This window comes from Physeter macrocephalus, chromosome 5 (genome assembly GCF_002837175.3).
Source record: "Physeter macrocephalus isolate SW-GA chromosome 5, ASM283717v5, whole genome shotgun sequence".
Taxonomy (NCBI): Eukaryota; Metazoa; Chordata; class Mammalia; order Artiodactyla; family Physeteridae; genus Physeter; species Physeter macrocephalus.
Window position 1 is genome coordinate 82,410,830 of NC_041218.1, and position 23,008 is coordinate 82,433,837.

General features: G+C 33.3%; 1 protein-coding gene across 1 annotated transcript in view; it reads left to right on the top strand.

Annotated features, from left to right (window-relative positions):
• SEMA3E (semaphorin 3E) overlaps positions 1-23,008 on the top strand; it is a 272,918-nt gene that overhangs the window by 226,974 nt on the left and 22,936 nt on the right. The window contains exons 7-13 of the mRNA XM_007108525.3: positions 1,124-1,266; positions 2,326-2,440; positions 2,871-2,940; positions 5,798-5,942; positions 8,080-8,302; positions 19,545-19,636; positions 21,886-21,927. Of these exons, the coding sequence (XP_007108587.1) occupies positions 1,124-1,266; positions 2,326-2,440; positions 2,871-2,940; positions 5,798-5,942; positions 8,080-8,302; positions 19,545-19,636; positions 21,886-21,927 (830 nt within the window). The remainder of the gene's footprint in view (positions 1-1,123; positions 1,267-2,325; positions 2,441-2,870; positions 2,941-5,797; positions 5,943-8,079; positions 8,303-19,544; positions 19,637-21,885; positions 21,928-23,008) is intronic.

A 23,008-nucleotide genomic window follows, 5' to 3' on the forward strand; every position in this document is an offset into this window, starting at 1 on the left:
GCCCAGCGGCCATGGCTCACGGGCCCAGCCGCTCCGCGGCATGTGGGATCTTGCCGGACCGGGGCACGAACCCGCGTCCCCTGCATCGGCAGGCGGACTCTCAACCACTGCGCCACCAGGGAAGCCCAAAACTTGCCATTTTGATAATGATAATAATACAAATGTAATTTATAGTTTTCACAAATTTCAGGGTGTTTTTCCTTAGCAGTATTCCCGAATTAAAATATTATATATGATATATGTATATCATTTTATAGCAGAGTGGATCAGCTTTATTATACAACCAGATTACCGTCGTAGCAATAGTTAGAAATCAGGACCTAAATGAATAAGACAAATATATGAAAAGTGAAAACCCCTTTCATCCAATAAGTTGCTTTGTTTTCTCTTGTCAGTTGGTATAATTTTGCATGAATTGATTGCTTTGCTTTGCTTGTTTTAATAGAATCACATTGTACTTGAGAGACAAATGAAATTCTAGGAGAATCACTAGGCATTCATTTACATAGAATCCTTTGTAAGGAATCATGTTTGTATTTTGGCACATTGGTATATCTAGGGACTAAAGTCATTTTATAGTGAGTGGTTTCATTATTTTCAGCCTTTTGATTAAGCTTTTGAGTACGTAATCATTATTGGCAGCATTTTATCATTAAAATATTTGACATTCCGTATCAGTCAGAGGTCATTTCCTCAGATCCTGTTGATTACAAATGCAAAAACTTAAAATGGTCTTCCATGAGCTGGACTGATAGATAATTTATGATTTAAAAAAATAATGATAGGTTTCTTTACTAAAATATTTTACATATATTATATTGACTTTAATATATGCCTCCCATATATATATGGGAGGAAGTTCATGGAGATTATAATCATGCTGCTCCTAATCTGTTCTTTGAATTCATTTCAGGTCTATCATGTATGCTATTTGAAATTGATTTATTTCCCTCCAACTCAGTTAAATTTTAAGTACCCTAACATTTCTTAAAAATCGTTGATTTGCACCGAATATGGAGATAGCTACATGATTTTAATGTTTAGTACAAAATTTCAAGGGAACTATATTAACTTACTTTGTTGTAATAGTTATTACATTTTCGTCTATTTTTTACTTCTGTAGAACCAAAATTTGTAGGTTCGTACATGATCCCTGACAATGAAGACCGAGATGACAACAAAGTGTATTTCTTTTTTACGGAGAAGGCCCTGGAGGCAGAAAACAATGCCCAGGCAATTTACACCAGAGTGGGGCGACTCTGCGTGGTGAGGACCACCTTTCTCTCTCACTAAGCTTGCCTAACTCACAATTTATGGTCAGGCCTTTGTTCATTATATAGTAGGTTTCTACTGTAAAATATTTTCTTCTATTCTGTTAGCCTCCCTAAAATTGGTATTTACTATCTAGTCTTCAGACTTCATATCTACTGAAAGTTTAATCTGAAAGGAGCTTTGCATTTTGTGTGATTTTCTCCATTTTCAAAGCCCTCCTAAGAAATGGCCTATAATTAGGCTATACTTCTTCCTACACGGAAGTTTGAGCTCCATTTTAAAAAGTTAATTTCACCAAAATCTTACTAGTTTCTTTAATCCACATTCTAAATAATTTACATAAGCATGTTTCAACAATTCAGATGGTTGATTCTGTAGGAAAAAACGTATATAGTTTTGTTGGGCATAGTCAGATAGGTTGTTTTGTGAACATTCAGAACCAACTGAAGTAGCCATATATATTGAGAGAATGCTAATAGTATTATAAATGTGAAGTTATTTTGATATTTAAGAAGATACTTGAATAAATTTAAGAAGATGTTTGTATGTTCAGTATATACGTATGTGTATATATATGCACATATACACACATATGTATTTTGTGTATGTGTGCAAATATGCCTGTTATGTGTATGTGTGCGTGTGTGTTAGTATTTCAAGGCTTTTTCCCTAAAATAAGAAAAAGAAGTGGATGCTTCTGTACTTCTGCGATAAGCAGATTATTTATCAATAAAATAATAATAAACGTTACTGTATCATAAAGCTTACTACTTTATTTAGGAAAGTGTACTCTTCTCTCTACTAACATTGTTTAATACCTGGAAACTGTATTTAATGGGCCAGGGTGAAAGTACACTGACAAGGCAGAATGTGCAAACCTAAAGAAAAAGTTTATGGGGAATTGCATCTTTAATATTATTTGAAGATTATGCTCAAATTTTCACATTAAATAAAAGAACTATAACTCTTGCCATCTGCAGGTTTAATAATACAAAATCTGTTGTTGGTAAAAGTTCCATGGGTACCCATTTACCTGCTTTCTGTTTTTTACAGAACGATGTAGGAGGACAGAGAATACTGGTGAACAAATGGAGCACTTTCCTGAAAGCTAGACTGGTTTGCTCAGTACCAGGAATGAATGGAATTGATACATATTTTGATGAATTAGGTAAATATTATTGGGAGAGTTAAATTTTCCACTTCGATATATATGCTTCTTTGTATAACCCTCACTGTTTCTAGCACATATGGAAATTTTGCTTTCTGCAGTAATTGACTTCTATCTAACTTAGAGTGAGTTCCCATTCTTTTCATCTTGGCCAGGTCCACGAATGGGGGACAAGGGAGTTGCGGGAACAGACCCTCTTGTTAGTTTAGAGTCGGCGCCTGTAGTTCCCTCCTTGAGGCCCAGCTCAAAGTCATCTGGAACAGTCATCAGTCTCACTGTGTTGTGATTTGGTCATTGTTATATGACTGTATATGGAAATTTATATCTTAAAATCTATCATGGGTTCTAACCTATTTTATGTCAATATATTTTCTTCACATGCAACGAGGGCTAAACATATTAAGTAACATAATGGTCTTTAATGTTTCAGAGGATGTTTTTTTGCTGCATACCAGAGATCATAAGAACCCAGTGATATTTGGACTCTTCAACACTACCAGGTAAGAAATGTATATGGTCAGTCAAAACATCATGAAACAAAGGATGCCAAACCCCTTCACCGTATATGCAGTTGAAAATACTATTGACCAATGTGTTATTCTCGCTTTCTATACTTTATAAGTCACTAATTTCTCTTCGTTCTCCTGTGTTTGCAGTTGTGCTTTGATGTTTAAAGCCACAATCTCAATCCAGATCCTTATTTGTTTTTGTACGAACATCCTCCTATGCTCAGTGTCCTAAGTTCTTCCCTCTCTGATCTACAACAGAATGATTTTTTTTTTTTCTCATACAGTTTTTAAGGTACTAGTTCCATGCTATAGAGTCTAGGATCATTCTTTCAATCATCATATACAATTGTCCAAGTCAGGCTTTCAAGGCTGTCTATCAGCTATTGCCCATTCAGGATTGAAAGTTTTTCCTCTAAATTCCCACAAACTCTGCTTTTGACAAGATAATATCTTGTCAGAATCTCAGTGTCTGCTTTCCCCCTGGCTGTGATTTTATTTATCTACTTTCCCTTCTAACGATGATTTATTTGAGTTTTTCCCAGTACTTGTCAATTGCCATCTTCATGAAGCACTCCTTGATTCTTTAATCACAGAGCACTTGGCTCACTCCTTTACTCTGGCTGTCTTGCTCCTGTGTAGATTCTTAGAGAACACACATTTATGATTTACCCTCTGAGTTTTAAATTTTAAAAAGGTGCTCAAGTTTAGGGCTTATGATCTAGTATTTTTCTCTTTTATGCTCTTGTATTTTGTATCCATTGAAGAGTGCTGGAAAAATGAATCAAATATTTCGTGTGTTGATACATGAATGAAAAAATGTTATTAGAATCAGTTTTGGTTAAAAGTTTATGTATATAATTTCCTGAGTGTCTTTCCAAATAAGGCAGAGTGGAGATGATATGATTGGAATGAGAAATAAAGAACATACTTCAGTTCCCTTGACAGGAAAAGAATGATATTACGCAGTTCCTCGTTTGCATTGCATTGGCCTTAAGCTGTTCTATAGTCATGTATACCTTGTTTGCTTAGGATCTCTCCACACAGTTTTTGTTTACTTTTTCAGCAGGTAGTTTATTACGCTCACTTTGAAAAATAAAATAATAAAGCTCTTTCAATAAGTATCCTGCTATTGTAAGGAGACCTTTTCTTCAGCACAGAAACATGGAAACAATTTTGCTATCAGTTATTCCTTAATGCAAGGAGATGTTAATGTAAATTGGTAGCTATTACAGTCCATGGAAAATCCCTAACTTCTTTTTACACTTCATCTTCTGCCTTATGCCAGTGAAGAATTTATACACTGCATGATAAATCCATGGCTTTATATGATAAATATAAGCTATAGGATAATCAGTATCGATTTTTTAATGGGTTATAATAATGATCAGTTTATAAGCTGCTTTCATAAATGATAGCTTAATGGATCTGTCTGAGATTTCAAAGGCAAGACATTATTTTCTTCCATAATTTCAATTTTGACTGTTCAATTTATACATAATTGTGAGAAAAAGGCTTGCCAGCTGTTACCTGACGTAAAGGTTGATGTCGTAGCATGTTGATCAAAGGTTTATTGCCACATTAGTTGGAAGACTATCTCTGGTTTTCTCACTGTTGCAGGCATTTCCAATTGCTTCAAGGTGTGTTATAAGATGTGTGAATTGATGTCCTCAGACAGTAACATTACTGCTGTTCTACAGGTGTCTCAGAATGTAGGAAATGTTAACACTTACAAAAAGCTTTGCATTTTGCAAAGCACTTTCACAAACTAATTATTTTAATTCTCACAATAAGGAGGCCAGGGAAGTGTTAGAATTCATTCAGATTATGCCAAGTTAAGAAATGCAGCCAGATCTTTAAAACAAATCATTCTAAAATGTCCTTTTGCAGAATCTTATGCCCCCAATAAAGCTTGCTGTAGTTAGTCAACTGCTGTCTTTATCTGCGACAAGTAGAAATTTTTATCAAAAAAATAATTTCAGTTGCTAGTAGTTCTGCAGGTAAAGAATCTGAGTTTTGTAGAATGTAAGTCTTTTTCTCAAAATTAATCTGGTGCAACCCAGTAAACCTTTCCACTGTAGCACTGTTTTCAGTGACCTGAAGGAAGGAATATACAGCAGGCTTATTAATGTTTCCGTGACCCCAAGCTAAAGAATGAAACAAAGCCCCAAATTTTCTTTAGACTTTAAATTGTTCTTCAAATCGTATACACTAAGAGAAGTAATAAAATTTGAATAAAATTTATAGCAATATTAACAGCATGGCGAATAGGAAAACACTGTCTACTTGGAAGAGAGGACAACGTACAAGGAGATAAAGCCTTCCTCAACTTGGGAATGAATCTTTAAAATATTAAGGCCAAATCTTCCTTAATAAAAAATATAAAAACACAAAAGAATCTGAAAAAGAATATGTGTGTATATAAATATTTGTATATATATGTGTATATGTGTGTGTGTATATAGGTATATATATATATATATATATATATATAACTGAATCACTGTGCTGTACACCTGAAACTAAGTACGGCATTGTAAATCAACTATACTTCAATAAAAAAAATAAGATTTAACTGGAAAAAATGAAGTGACACAACTGCTTTTGTGATTCTAATAATGTCATTTTCAATTTATTATAATAAATAGGCAAAAAATGGTAAATTTTGGAGTTTCCATACTTGAAATATTACAGTAGTTAATATCTCTAGAATATCCTATGCTTAAGAGATTGCAAATCTTTTATCCAAAAGACTTCATCCTTATCTATGTTGTCTGCGGGGCTTGACTTTGGTGACCTCCTAGTCTGTTCCAGAATAGTAACTTATCTTATTTTTTTTTTTTTTTTTTAGTAATATATTTAGAGGGCATGCTATATGTGTCTATCACATGTCCAGTATCCGGGCAGCCTTTAATGGACCATATGCACATAAGGAAGGACCTGAATACCACTGGTCACTCTATGAAGGAAAAGTTCCTTATCCAAGACCTGGTTCTGTAAGTTTAGGCATTTAACAAAGTCTTCTTAATTTTTTAAAGACTCTTTTAGTAATATTCTGTTCATTGTTTCAGATGCTTTGCTAAATTAGCCTGAAATAGTTAAATTCAACACCTAAAAATATGCTTGATTACTTGCAAGGTAAAGAAATATTACTTCTTACATCAAGATGTATGCTTGTTATTTAATGAGAAGAATATAATCTAGCGTTATAGAGTATATATTATTGTTGATATTTTAGCTATCTATGTAGCTCTCACTAAAATTTTATTTTTAAGAGTACTGGTGAATACAGAAATATCCAGAGAAATGAACATCATATTCCTCTCAGCCTCTTCAGAAGAATTAGTGCCACATGTGATTTCCAGGCAAGAGAATGTTACCAAATTTTTATATTATAACATTTGAGTCAGGCTCTGAGTTCCCTAGGCCAGATTTTCTCCCTGCTTCTCACTTTAACATGTCAAGAGGAAGCTTCTTCTCTGGCTCTTCGGAATTCTGAGCACCCCATTTGCCATCCTTGCTGGCCTTCTGGAAGAAAAGTGACAATACAACTGTGTTGCTAGAGAATAAGAAGTTCCACCGTTTGCCTCTTAACTGATACTACTAAGAGTCTCCCTAAGTAGCCATTCAAACTTTGTGCTTTTAATTGCACACATGATGATGATTATGATGATGAGGAGGAGGATTTTGTATCATATGTCCCGTACACAACTAGGTTGGGAAAGTGTAGCATCATTGTATCTGCTGTCCATGGAGAAAAAATACTGAACTTGTCATGCAAGTCACGGTCTACACTATTATGAGCAGCTGGTGAAAACCCAACACTAGGCTGATTCCACAAGTGCTTGCAAGTCGAGTAGAAACCGTTTTTGCAGAGCCGAAATTCAAAGTAGAAACAGAGCTTACCTACATTAACAAGTGTAAGGCTTTACCATTTCAATCACACTCTCTCTCACTAGCTTAAAATTATTACTTCCAGTAAGACATAAAGTATATTTTATTTCACTCTATTGATTGAAATTACAATTTAAATGGAGAAAACCCACTCCTGTGGCTTTGCTGGAAATGCTTCTTGAAACCACATGGTATTAAAGGAGATTTGGAGGAAGTGACTGGTTACTGAACTGCTTCCAGGCTGGTCCAAAATGTTTCCAATTATATTTCATGAAAGTACACTCAAGTGAAAAATTCATGCCAAATTAAGAAATATGGCCCAAATTTTTAAAACAAACCATTAAAAATGCCCTCTTTGCAGAATCTGATTACTAAACTACTGTATTTATACTCTGAAGTGGAAAATTTTTATCAAGGTCATCATTGCAATTGCTGCTGGTTCTGGAGGAAAATATGTGAAATGAGGGAGCGCTTAATAACAAGCATGAATCAACGCAGTTAAAGGTATTCCAAGAAGTAACTTAGGTACCGTTGAACATTTATTTGTAGAGTCAGTGATTTAAGAATTGAGACATGTTATGGCAAATATTTCTTGTTTTCTCAATTTATTGTGTCTAATTCATACAAAATAATATAAATTCATACAGATTACAGTAGAACAGAGAGAGTTTTTTCCTTATTTAACAACGATGGAATTTGAATAGGTTTCAATGTTACAGCACTAAAATTCTGTAGTCAGTGAGCCAATTGGAACCATCACCAATCATAGTATCAATAATGGGAAAGCTATTGTGCGGTTGTGATTCTTAATTTGGGGCGAAGATTTAGCACAATAAAGAGTCTCTTTGTTTTCCTATAAACAATATATTGTTCATAGCAAATTTAATTTACAGATATGAAAAGTAAATTTTAGAAGCAGGAAAAATAATTAGAATATTTATAATGTTATACGTTTGTATTACCTCCAGACTATACCAGTATTACGTATACTTCACTTTTACAGTATTTCACTACTATCTGTCTATTTCTACTGCTGCATGTTTGAAATAATTGTCTCTCTGTGCAATTTTTAATGCAGACTTTATTTCTGTAATGAAGAATATATGGTTACTAAATATTGCTAAATGCACAGTTGATTAACTGAACATACCCAGTTTTTGTAATTTTTTTCATAATTGAGTATAAATTTGCTCTTTAGATTTCAGGGGAAAAAAATTCTCTCATCCTTTTGTATTTCAGTGTGCCAGCAAAGTGAATGGAGGGAGGTACGGAACCACCAAAGACTACCCCGATGATGCCATCAGATTTGCGAGAAGCCATCCACTTATGTACCAGCCCATAAAACCTGCCCATAAGAAACCAATACTGGTGAAAACAGATGGAAAGTATAACCTGAAACAAATAGCAGTGGATCGAGTGGAAGCTGAGGATGGCCAATATGATGTCCTGTTCATTGGGACAGGTAAAGAGATTAGAGAGTACTCAGAGAGACATTTAAATTGAACCTTAAAATCAATAACATTATTACATTAAAAAAACCCCCCCCATCAACAAAACCCTGGTTGACCCATTGGCTCATTTACATACTACCTGTCTACTGCAGTGGAAGAGAAGATTTGGGGCAGTTACAGCACATAATTCCTGATACATGGTCAATACTTAATACATTTGAACAAATGAATACATAAAGGAACGAGTAATTGATGTTAACAAACAATGAATAAACAATGTTGGTTCCAAAAAGAACTCATAGAGGAAGTAGGGTGCCATACAAGGATAGCTCTCCTGTTACTCTCCCAGGACCACTGCTACCTTTGGCTGCTTAGCAAGGTCTCAAGATTTTTCAATCTTTAGGTGAGGTTTAGGTAATTTCACCTAAATCTGTAATCTCAACTATGCTTATCAGGCCCCATCAGAAGTCAACCATGTGTACCAAACAAGCCAAGTGTTACACATAATGGAGATAAAATTTTAGACCAAAGCTATAATATCCTGCATTAATAAAACAAAGTGTAATAAATATGCTAAAAGTGAATATTTCAAATAAATTTGTAATTTCAGTTAATGCTGTGCATTAGATCTAGCTTGTGGAAGAGAACTTGGAATCTTTTAGCATCCAGGGTAATATGTATCAAATTCTGTCAAGTACTTTAAAATTATATAGTCATTTAAAGAATCTTTAAAATGATCATTTCTTTTTTTTTCATATGCATCATAGTAATTGCTACAGCAGATTCTATTTAGAAGAGGAAACATTCTACCATACTTAACTTTAATCATTGACATATTCTAAAGAGACATTGCATATGCCCAAATCAGGAATTAGGATATAGTATTAATATTGGTGCTTGAGCTTTTCCAGTCATGCTTTCTGGAAAAGCAAAGATTTAAGTAAGGAGATATTCATCAGATTTCCAGAAATTGATCTCTGTTGCAGACTGTATTTTATTCATTTATTTTAGGAGGTTAGTAATGTGCTCTACACTGTGGGTTCAAGATTAACAAAGCATCAGATTTCTTTAACAAAGTTAAGGTTACCTGGCCACGAATTCACTTATAGTGATATCCGACAGAGTTTTTTTTTTTTTTTTTAAAAGAATTCCATAAGCAAGAGTAATATTTGATAAAATTAATCATAGAAAAAAGTATGTTATTTTTAAATGAGAAGTCATATATAAGTCCAAGAATGTTTTCAGAAATACTTTTTTATTAGATTGACCAAAGCTATTTGAGAGAATTCCAGAAATATCAGGTATATACTTACACTCTCTTGTAACCTATGTTTAACATAAAGATATTGTTATATTGAACCACACCTTTTCAGCACAAAGAACATATTTGATAAATGTGTGATGAGTGCAGCATTGGAAAATCCCACAAAATAGTTATTTTTCCCCAAATTTACCAGACACTTGCTTTAATGCTATATAGCCCTTATTGCAAAATCACTGGTTGCAAATTGATAATTTGAGTTTCATCTTTGCTTTTTACTTGATATAATAATTGTGGGATATTTATAATGTGTGCTTGATATGATAATTTTTGTTCCTTTTAATGTATGATACAGGTAATTGTTATTAGTTTTATTTTTATCAAATTTTATTAACCCAACCGCAAGATTTCATAATTTTTAAACAAATTGCTTAAATACCATAGAAACTCTTGGATCAGAACCTCCAACGTGCTTTTTTTCCCTAAGTTATTTCTAGCCACTACACCAAATCTTTCTTACAAGCAAATTAGTGTCTTATTAAATTTTTCATTGGAAATAACAAGCTCAGAATATCAGGAATAATAAAAATAATGTGGAGTTTTAAAAGGTGAATATAAATTTATAAAATTATTGATAATTATGGAAGCTAAATGGTTTGTACAGGAGGACTCATTATACTATTCTCTCAATAGTGTATGCTTGAAATTTTTATTAAAAGTATATATAACCAAATTTGTGGTTACTGGAGGTGAGGGGTGGGAGAATTGGATGAAGGTTGTCAAAGAAACATACTTCCAGTTATGAGATAAATAAGTACTAAGGATATAATGTACACCATGATTAATATAATTAACAGTGCAGTATGTTATACATGAAACTTTTTAAGAGAGTAAACTCTAAGAGTTCTCATCACAAGGAAAAAAATTCTTTTTATTTTGTGTCTATATGAGATAATGGATGTTCACTTATTGTGATAATCATTTCATGATGTATGTAAGTCAAATAATTATGCTGTATACCTTAAACTTATACAGTGCTGTATGTAAATTATATCTCATTAAAACTGGAAGGAAAAAATAAAGTATATATAGATATAAACATGTTCTATCTATATGTCTACAAATTTTCACATTAAATAAAAGAACTATAACTCTTGCCATCTGCAGGTTTAATAATACAAAATCTGTTGTTGGTAAAAGTTCCATGGGTACCCATTTACCTGCTTTCTGTTTTTTACAGAACGATGTAGGAGGACAGAGAATACTGGTGAACAAATGGAGCACTTTCCTGAAAGCTAGACTGGTTTGCTCAGTACCAGGAATGAATGGAATTGATACATATTTTGATGAATTAGGTAAATATTATTGGGAGAGTTAAATTTTCCACTTCGATATATATGCTTCTTTGTATAACCCTCACTGTTTCTAGCACATATGGAAATTTTGCTTTCTGCAGTAATTGACTTCTATCTAACTTAGAGTGAGTTCCCATTCTTTTCATCTTGGCCAGGTCCACGAATGGGGGACAAGGGAGTTGCGGGAACAGACCCTCTTGTTAGTTTAGAGTCGGCGCCTGTAGTTCCCTCCTTGAGGCCCAGCTCAAAGTCATCTGGAACAGTCATCAGTCTCACTGTGTTGTGATTTGGTCATTGTTATATGACTGTATATGGAAATTTATATCTTAAAATCTATCATGGGTTCTAACCTATTTTATGTCAATATATTTTCTTCACATGCAACGAGGGCTAAACATATTAAGTAACATAATGGTCTTTAATGTTTCAGAGGATGTTTTTTTGCTGCATACCAGAGATCATAAGAACCCAGTGATATTTGGACTCTTCAACACTACCAGGTAAGAAATGTATATGGTCAGTCAAAACATCATGAAACAAAGGATGCCAAACCCCTTCACCGTATATGCAGTTGAAAATACTATTGACCAATGTGTTATTCTCGCTTTCTATACTTTATAAGTCACTAATTTCTCTTCGTTCTCCTGTGTTTGCAGTTGTGCTTTGATGTTTAAAGCCACAATCTCAATCCAGATCCTTATTTGTTTTTGTACGAACATCCTCCTATGCTCAGTGTCCTAAGTTCTTCCCTCTCTGATCTACAACAGAATGATTTTTTTTTTTTCTCATACAGTTTTTAAGGTACTAGTTCCATGCTATAGAGTCTAGGATCATTCTTTCAATCATCATATACAATTGTCCAAGTCAGGCTTTCAAGGCTGTCTATCAGCTATTGCCCATTCAGGATTGAAAGTTTTTCCTCTAAATTCCCACAAACTCTGCTTTTGACAAGATAATATCTTGTCAGAATCTCAGTGTCTGCTTTCCCCCTGGCTGTGATTTTATTTATCTACTTTCCCTTCTAACGATGATTTATTTGAGTTTTTCCCAGTACTTGTCAATTGCCATCTTCATGAAGCACTCCTTGATTCTTTAATCACAGAGCACTTGGCTCACTCCTTTACTCTGGCTGTCTTGCTCCTGTGTAGATTCTTAGAGAACACACATTTATGATTTACCCTCTGAGTTTTAAATTTTAAAAAGGTGCTCAAGTTTAGGGCTTATGATCTAGTATTTTTCTCTTTTATGCTCTTGTATTTTGTATCCATTGAAGAGTGCTGGAAAAATGAATCAAATATTTCGTGTGTTGATACATGAATGAAAAAATGTTATTAGAATCAGTTTTGGTTAAAAGTTTATGTATATAATTTCCTGAGTGTCTTTCCAAATAAGGCAGAGTGGAGATGATATGATTGGAATGAGAAATAAAGAACATACTTCAGTTCCCTTGACAGGAAAAGAATGATATTACGCAGTTCCTCGTTTGCATTGCATTGGCCTTAAGCTGTTCTATAGTCATGTATACCTTGTTTGCTTAGGATCTCTCCACACAGTTTTTGTTTACTTTTTCAGCAGGTAGTTTATTACGCTCACTTTGAAAAATAAAATAATAAAGCTCTTTCAATAAGTATCCTGCTATTGTAAGGAGACCTTTTCTTCAGCACAGAAACATGGAAACAATTTTGCTATCAGTTATTCCTTAATGCAAGGAGATGTTAATGTAAATTGGTAGCTATTACAGTCCATGGAAAATCCCTAACTTCTTTTTACACTTCATCTTCTGCCTTATGCCAGTGAAGAATTTATACACTGCATGATAAATCCATGGCTTTATATGATAAATATAAGCTATAGGATAATCAGTATCGATTTTTTAATGGGTTATAATAATGATCAGTTTATAAGCTGCTTTCATAAATGATAGCTTAATGGATCTGTCTGAGATTTCAAAGGCAAGACATTATTTTCTTCCATAATTTCAATTTTGACTGTTCAATTTATACATAATTGTGAGAAAAAGGCTTGCCAGCTGTTACCTGACGTAAAGGTTGATGTCGTAGCATGTTGATCAAAGGTTTATTGCCACATTAGTTGGAAGACTATCTCTGGTTTTCTCACTGTTGCAGGCATTTCCAATTGCTTCAAGGTGTGTTATAAGATGTGTGAATTGATGTCCTCAGACAGTAACATTACTGCTGTTCTACAGGTGTCTCAGAATGTAGGAAATGTTAACACTTACAAAAAGCTTTGCATTTTGCAAAGCACTTTCACAAACTAATTATTTTAATTCTCACAATAAGGAGGCCAGGGAAGTGTTAGAATTCATTCAGATTATGCCAAGTTAAGAAATGCAGCCAGATCTTTAAAACAAATCATTCTAAAATGTCCTTTTGCAGAATCTTATGCCCCCAATAAAGCTTGCTGTAGTTAGTCAACTGCTGTCTTTATCTGCGACAAGTAGAAATTTTTATCAAAAAAATAATTTCAGTTGCTAGTAGTTCTGCAGGTAAAGAATCTGAGTTTTGTAGAATGTAAGTCTTTTTCTCAAAATTAATCTGGTGCAACCCAGTAAACCTTTCCACTGTAGCACTGTTTTCAGTGACCTGAAGGAAGGAATATACAGCAGGCTTATTAATGTTTCCGTGACCCCAAGCTAAAGAATGAAACAAAGCCCCAAATTTTCTTTAGACTTTAAATTGTTCTTCAAATCGTATACACTAAGAGAAGTAATAAAATTTGAATAAAATTTATAGCAATATTAACAGCATGGCGAATAGGAAAACACTGTCTACTTGGAAGAGAGGACAACGTACAAGGAGATAAAGCCTTCCTCAACTTGGGAATGAATCTTTAAAATATTAAGGCCAAATCTTCCTTAATAAAAAATATAAAAACACAAAAGAATCTGAAAAAGAATATGTGTGTATATAAATATTTGTATATATATGTGTATATGTGTGTGTGTATATATATGTATATATATATATATATATATAACTGAATCACTGTGCTGTACACCTGAAACTAAGTACGGCATTGTAAATCAACTATACTTCAATAAAAAAAATAAGATTTAACTGGAAAAAATGAAGTGACACAACTGCTTTTGTGATTCTAATAATGTCATTTTCAATTTATTATAATAAATAGGCAAAAAATGGTAAATTTTGGAGTTTCCATACTTGAAATATTACAGTAGTTAATATCTCTAGAATATCCTATGCTTAAGAGATTGCAAATCTTTTATCCAAAAGACTTCATCCTTATCTATGTTGTCTGCGGGGCTTGACTTTGGTGACCTCCTAGTCTGTTCCAGAATAGTAACTTATCTTATTTTTTTTTTTTTTTTTTAGTAATATATTTAGAGGGCATGCTATATGTGTCTATCACATGTCCAGTATCCGGGCAGCCTTTAATGGACCATATGCACATAAGGAAGGACCTGAATACCACTGGTCACTCTATGAAGGAAAAGTTCCTTATCCAAGACCTGGTTCTGTAAGTTTAGGCATTTAACAAAGTCTTCTTAATTTTTTAAAGACTCTTTTAGTAATATTCTGTTCATTGTTTCAGATGCTTTGCTAAATTAGCCTGAAATAGTTAAATTCAACACCTAAAAATATGCTTGATTACTTGCAAGGTAAAGAAATATTACTTCTTACATCAAGATGTATGCTTGTTATTTAATGAGAAGAATATAATCTAGCGTTATAGAGTATATATTATTGTTGATATTTTAGCTATCTATGTAGCTCTCACTAAAATTTTATTTTTAAGAGTACTGGTGAATACAGAAATATCCAGAGAAATGAACATCATATTCCTCTCAGCCTCTTCAGAAGAATTAGTGCCACATGTGATTTCCAGGCAAGAGAATGTTACCAAATTTTTATATTATAACATTTGAGTCAGGCTCTGAGTTCCCTAGGCCAGATTTTCTCCCTGCTTCTCACTTTAACATGTCAAGAGGAAGCTTCTTCTCTGGCTCTTCGGAATTCTGAGCACCCCATTTGCCATCCTTGCTGGCCTTCTGGAAGAAAAGTGACAATACAACTGTGTTGCTAGAGAATAAGAAGTTCCACCGTTTGCCTCTTAACTGATACTACTAAGAGTCTCCCTAAGTAGCCATTCAAACTTTGTGCTTTTAATTGCACACATGATGATGATTATGATGATGAGGAGGAGGATTTTGTATCATATGTCCCGTACACAACTAGGTTGGGAAAGTGTAGCATCATTGTATCTGCTGTCCATGGAGAAAAAATACTGAACTTGTCATGCAAGTCACGGTCTACACTATTATGAGCAGCTGGTGAAAACCCAACACTAGGCTGATTCCACAAGTGCTTGCAAGTCGAGTAGAAACCGTTTTTGCAGAGCCGAAATTCAAAGTAGAAACAGAGCTTACCTACATTAACAAGTGTAAGGCTTTACCATTTCAATCACACTCTCTCTCACTAGCTTAAAATTATTACTTCCAGTAAGACATAAAGTATATTTTATTTCACTCTATTGATTGAAATTACAATTTAAATGGAGAAAACCCACTCCTGTGGCTTTGCTGGAAATGCTTCTTGAAACCACATGGTATTAAAGGAGATTTGGAGGAAGTGACTGGTTACTGAACTGCTTCCAGGCTGGTCCAAAATGTTTCCAATTATATTTCATGAAAGTACACTCAAGTGAAAAATTCATGCCAAATTAAGAAATATGGCCCAAATTTTTAAAACAAACCATTAAAAATGCCCTCTTTGCAGAATCTGATTACTAAACTACTGTATTTATACTCTGAAGTGGAAAATTTTTATCAAGGTCATCATTGCAATTGCTGCTGGTTCTGGAGGAAAATATGTGAAATGAGGGAGCGCTTAATAACAAGCATGAATCAACGCAGTTAAAGGTATTCCAAGAAGTAACTTAGGTACCGTTGAACATTTATTTGTAGAGTCAGTGATTTAAGAATTGAGACATGTTATGGCAAATATTTCTTGTTTTCTCAATTTATTGTGTCTAATTCATACAAAATAATATAAATTCATACAGATTACAGTAGAACAGAGAGAGTTTTTTCCTTATTTAACAACGATGGAATTTGAATAGGTTTCAATGTTACAGCACTAAAATTCTGTAGTCAGTGAGCCAATTGGAACCATCACCAATCATAGTATCAATAATGGGAAAGCTATTGTGCGGTTGTGATTCTTAATTTGGGGCGAAGATTTAGCACAATAAAGAGTCTCTTTGTTTTCCTATAAACAATATATTGTTCATAGCAAATTTAATTTACAGATATGAAAAGTAAATTTTAGAAGCAGGAAAAATAATTAGAATATTTATAATGTTATACGTTTGTATTACCTCCAGACTATACCAGTATTACGTATACTTCACTTTTACAGTATTTCACTACTATCTGTCTATTTCTACTGCTGCATGTTTGAAATAATTGTCTCTCTGTGCAATTTTTAATGCAGACTTTATTTCTGTAATGAAGAATATATGGTTACTAAATATTGCTAAATGCACAGTTGATTAACTGAACATACCCAGTTTTTGTAATTTTTTTCATAATTGAGTATAAATTTGCTCTTTAGATTTCAGGGGAAAAAAATTCTCTCATCCTTTTGTATTTCAGTGTGCCAGCAAAGTGAATGGAGGGAGGTACGGAACCACCAAAGACTACCCCGATGATGCCATCAGATTTGCGAGAAGCCATCCACTTATGTACCAGCCCATAAAACCTGCCCATAAGAAACCAATACTGGTGAAAACAGATGGAAAGTATAACCTGAAACAAATAGCAGTGGATCGAGTGGAAGCTGAGGATGGCCAATATGATGTCCTGTTCATTGGGACAGGTAAAGAGATTAGAGAGTACTCAGAGAGACATTTAAATTGAACCTTAAAATCAATAACATTATTACATTAAAAAAACCCCCCCCATCAACAAAACCCTGGTTGACCCATTGGCTCATTTACATACTACCTGTCTACTGCAGTGGAAGAGAAGATTTGGGGCAGTTACAGCACATAATTCCTGATACATGGTCAATACTTAATACATTTGAACAAATGAATACATAAAGGAACGAGTAATTGATGTTAACAAACAATGAATAAACAATGTTGGTTCCAAAAAGAACTCATAGAGGAAGTAGGGTGCCATACAAGGATAGCTCTCCTGTTACTCTCCCAGGACCACTGCTACCTTTGGCTGCTTAGCAAGGTCTCAAGATTTTTCAATCTTTAGGTGAGGTTTAGGTAATTTCACCTAAATCTGTAATCTCAACTATGCTTATCAGGCCCCATCAGAAGTCAACCATGTGTACCAAACAAGCCAAGTGTTACACATAATGGAGATAAAATTTTAGACCAAAGCTATAATATCCTGCATTAATAAAACAAAGTGTAATAAATATGCTAAAAGTGAATATTTCAAATAAATTTGTAATTTCAGTTAATGCTGTGCATTAGATCTAGCTTGTGGAAGAGAACTTGGAATCTTTTAGCATCCAGGGTAATATGTATCAAATTCTGTCAAGTACTTTAAAATTATATAGTCATTTAAAGAATCTTTAAAATGATCATTTCTTTTTTTTTCATATGCATCATAGTAATTGCTACAGCAGATTCTATTTAGAAGAGGAAACATTCTACCATACTTAACTTTAATCATTGACATATTCTAAAGAGACATTGCATATGCCCAAATCAGGAATTAGGATATAGTATTAATATTGGTGCTTGAGCTTTTCCAGTCATGCTTTCTGGAAAAGCAAAGATTTAAGTAAGGAGATATTCATCAGATTTCCAGAAATTGATCTCTGTTGCAGACTGTATTTTATTCATTTATTTTAGGAGGTTAGTAATGTGCTCTACACTGTGGGTTCAAGATTAACAAAGCATCAGATTTCTTTAACAAAGTTAAGGTTACCTGGCCACGAATTCACTTATAGTGATATCCGACAGAGTTTTTTTTTTTTTTTTAAAAGAATTCCATAAGCAAGAGTAATATTTGATAAAATTAATCATAGAAAAAAGTATGTTATTTTTAAATGAGAAGTCATATATAAGTCCAAGAATGTTTTCAGAAATACTTTTTTATTAGATTGACCAAAGCTATTTGAGAGAATTCCAGAAATATCAGGTATATACTTACACTCTCTTGTAACCTATGTTTAACATAAAGATATTGTTATATTGAACCACACCTTTTCAGCACAAAGAACATATTTGATAAATGTGTGATGAGTGCAGCATTGGAAAATCCCACAAAATAGTTATTTTTCCCCAAATTTACCAGACACTTGCTTTAATGCTATATAGCCCTTATTGCAAAATCACTGGTTGCAAATTGATAATTTGAGTTTCATCTTTGCTTTTTACTTGATATAATAATTGTGGGATATTTATAATGTGTGCTTGATATGATAATTTTTGTTCCTTTTAATGTATGATACAGGTAATTGTTATTAGTTTTATTTTTATCAAATTTTATTAACCCAACCGCAAGATTTCATAATTTTTAAACAAATTGCTTAAATACCATAGAAACTCTTGGATCAGAACCTCCAACGTGCTTTTTTTCCCTAAGTTATTTCTAGCCACTACACCAAATCTTTCTTACAAGCAAATTAGTGTCTTATTAAATTTTTCATTGGAAATAACAAGCTCAGAATATCAGGAATAATAAAAATAATGTGGAGTTTTAAAAGGTGAATATAAATTTATAAAATTATTGATAATTATGGAAGCTAAATGGTTTGTACAGGAGGACTCATTATACTATTCTCTCAATAGTGTATGCTTGAAATTTTTATTAAAAGTATATATAACCAAATTTGTGGTTACTGGAGGTGAGGGGTGGGAGAATTGGATGAAGGTTGTCAAAGAAACATACTTCCAGTTATGAGATAAATAAGTACTAAGGATATAATGTACACCATGATTAATATAATTAACAGTGCAGTATGTTATACATGAAACTTTTTAAGAGAGTAAACTCTAAGAGTTCTCATCACAAGGAAAAAAATTCTTTTTATTTTGTGTCTATATGAGATAATGGATGTTCACTTATTGTGATAATCATTTCATGATGTATGTAAGTCAAATAATTATGCTGTATACCTTAAACTTATACAGTGCTGTATGTAAATTATATCTCATTAAAACTGGAAGGAAAAAATAAAGTATATATAGATATAAACATGTTCTATCTATATGTCTATCTATCTATCTATCTATCTATCTATCTATATATAAATTTCCATAGTGTGTTGCTTGGAAGGTTCCATAAGATTAAAGGTATAGTTTCTTACAGGGAGGGTAGCTTTAGGTAAAAGATTTTCTTTCATCATACATCACAGAAGAAGCTAGAATAATTTGCCATCTGTCTTGTATTTCATTAATTCCAAAAGACATTTTGATTTCTGAACCTTTAACTGGATTTTTGAATCAAATTTTTGAAATAATGAATATGAATATATAAGTAGTCATATTGTTTTCACTAGCAATGATTAAATGTTTTGTACATCTAGATTTCAAATCTTAATTGAATTTATATTCTCTCCATGGTTTTTCATTGTTTGAAAACCAGATTGTGACAAAGCTTCTAGTGTATCTCTTGTTTTCTCACAGATAATGGAATCGTGCTGAAAGTAATCACGATTTATAACCAAGAAACAGAATCAATGGAAGAAGTAATTCTAGAAGAACTTCAGATATTCAAGGTATTTTTAGTAAAAAATATAGCCAACATTTATGTATTACAGACAGTTGCAAGTGAGTTATAAATAGGAAAAACATTACGTCAGTTTTTTTCTAACAGGTATATTGTGAATTCAGAGTGAATTGAAGAATGATTTATAAAATTCTGATACATCTATTTGATTGTCATAGGCTGTTCAGATGAAGAGGCCAGTATCTACCGAACATGGAAAGAATTTCATTGTACGAACTGTGACATAAAGAAATGACACTTATCCCACAAATGAATTCTAGAATCATTATTGCAATGTATCATCTTGAACAAATTTACTATCGATATAGACAGTTAAAAAATAGCAGTAGATTTCATGTTGTGGACTTTGTGGTATGGTAAGTAGACTGCATTTTTATGGCATGCAGTTTACACAGAGAATTTACTAAAAGAGAGAAAACTACGAAATGATAATGGAAAGATTAGACATGACACAAGCAATCGTACATATTCACACACACACACACACACACACAAACACACACACGCACACACACACAGTAAGTCTCAACATTTGTGGCACTTACCGTCTTTGAAGTCACCCTGAACGCTGAATTAATTAGTAATCATTGCTCCTAGGGGAGATACAGGGTTAGGTTCCTGAGAGTCTCTAGTCACGACATGTTTGTCAACTTATCGATACATAACCTTGTTTTATGTGTGTTTCTGTTTAAAGACACCTTAGTTAGTATACATAGTTGATTACTTAACATTGAACTTATGTCTAACAGCACTATAACTAATGCCTGAACAAGGCTTATTTAAAATATGTTTTCTTCATAAGGCACATCACAGTCTTTTGGAGCTTAGGAACACGAGACAACACTTCAGCACTATGCTTAGGGGCCTTTTAATCAGCACAATCACTAACAAAAAGCACAACAGTATGAAAATGGGGCACTAAATAGACCATGAAAAGGACACCTGTTTACAATATGAGAGCTGAAAGAAGAAGGCAGGGTATCACCTTGACCGATGTCATCTGGGAATGTACACGTTGGGCGACTCAGAGTTTTTGCCATTCTGAGCACACAGGTCTGTGAATGGCTGCGAAACACAAGTATTGATATTGGAGTTACAAATAAATTTTGGCAAGTAAGCAAATGTGCAAGAACACAATCTGCAAGTAATGAAGATTGTGTATGTAGGTGATGAATGTATATGAAAACATTTTTGATGAGAAACAGTTTATTTCACGTTGGCTCTTCTGGAGATTAGATTCCCCATAGCTATGCACAAAGTTAACCACATTCTTATCTCAACCAGAGAAGCTATGCTTTTGTTTATTTTGCGTATTGGACCTCTGTAAGATTTCATTTCACATTAGGAATCATAGCTCTCATATTAACCACATTCATCACAATGTCTTGTTCCTATAAACCCTTAAGAAACATTGTGTTTTGAATGAATAAATGCATGCCTGCATAAATGGTTCTGTAGTTTAAAATATTTTTAAAAATTTAATAGAGAGGATCAGTTTTTCTCTTTCAAAAAATAATTGTTTGAAGGGTAATTATCCACAGAGCGGATCCCACTTGCCTATGGCTTCTCCACTTGCAGAATTGACTGAGTTTGTGGTGTCCTTAGAGACACTGTCGTCTCAGTCACCATCCCTAGAATTGCACATAGGCTCTCAAACTATCCTGTAGATTCATCCTTCCTCTGGTGCAATTCTAAGACAGTGATGACGACGATGCATCTTTTTCAAAGCGTTCTGGGTTCATGGAAATTGAACTCTTAACAGAAAAGTGTTTTGTTTAGGCCTGGGTTAAAACAATGAAAGATCACATGGTTTATTGTCAATAAGACCTGTTCAAAGACGTAACTGTTTTACTTCTAATGGTTCAACTTTCTTTATAAGAAAGGATACTCTGACTTTATTATTTTATTTAAAGATATTTATTTGAGTTTCCAGAGCATGCGTAATATTCAAATGCAAACACAAAAATTATAATCCAGAGACAAACTGTAAGATGCTTAGATTATTCACTACTTTTCTCATCCATATTTTGTCCTACTCTACTAGAAAATATTTTTTGAAAGAAAGCTATATTTTATTTAAGTGTATTTTCCTTTTGATTTACTAAAATGAAAGCTGTAGACTGCTTGGCAGCAAACAACTCACATACCTAGTATGATTTCAGGTAATTTATAACCACACTAAGGTATGTTTCTATATTTTTATTCCTAAAAAGAAAACGTATTTTTTTAATTTTTCAGGATCCAGTTCCTATTATTTCTATGGAGATTTCATCAAAGAGAGTAAGTTGTGTGCGTTTGTGTGTGTGTGTGTGTGTGTGTGTTCTACATATCAGATAAGGTCAAAGGATAGAAAGCTTAAGTATGTGTGCTTATATATTAACAAGTTACAGTTTTATTCTGACAAAAATACATAGTGGTTTACAGGTAATAGATTTCTTCATTTTCTGTTTTTAGAAAGGTTGACAAGAGTAAGTTTACCTCTATAACCATGATAGGACCTTATTCCATGATTTTTTTTGGTAATGTTTTTGCAAAAAAACAATGGTAATGATGGTAATACAAAAGAGTATACAATGAAACACAGACCTCTTTTCTACTTTACTGGAACCAGCTTCTGGTGTAAATTTCTTCAGAAGTAGTTGTTGCATATATTGCGTTTATTTATAAATAACCTTTTATGTTTAGACAAATGGGAACATGTGATGTTGATTGTTCTGCTACTTCTACTTTTTACTTAATAACACATCTTACAGTTTATTCCACATCATTCTATATATATCTACATCACTTTTCTACATGTTATGTGTCAATGTTCGCTGTTGATGGGAATGTAAATTGGTGCAGCCACTATGGAAAACAGTATGGAAGTTCCTCAAAAAATTAAAAATAGAACTGCCATATGATCTAGCAATTCTACCTCTGGGTATTTATCCAAAGGAAACAAAAACACTAACTCAAGAAGGTATATGCACCCCCATGTTCATTGAAGGATTGTTTACAATAGCCAAGACATGGAAATGAACTAAGTGTCCACCTATGAATGACTGGATAAATAAATTATACACACACACACATACACACACATATATACACACACAATGGAGTATTATTCAGCCATAAAAAAGGAAGAAATCCTCCCATTTGTGACAACATGAATAAACCTTGAAGGCATTATGCTAAGTGAAATAAGTCAGAAAGACAAATACCATATAATCTCACTTATATGTGAACTATTGGCAAACAACAACAGCAGCAGCAAAAACAAGCTCGTAGATACAGAGAGCAGATTGGTAGTTACCAAAGGCAGGGGCTGGGTGAAATGGGTGAAGGTTATCAAAAGGTACAAACTTTTACTTGTAAA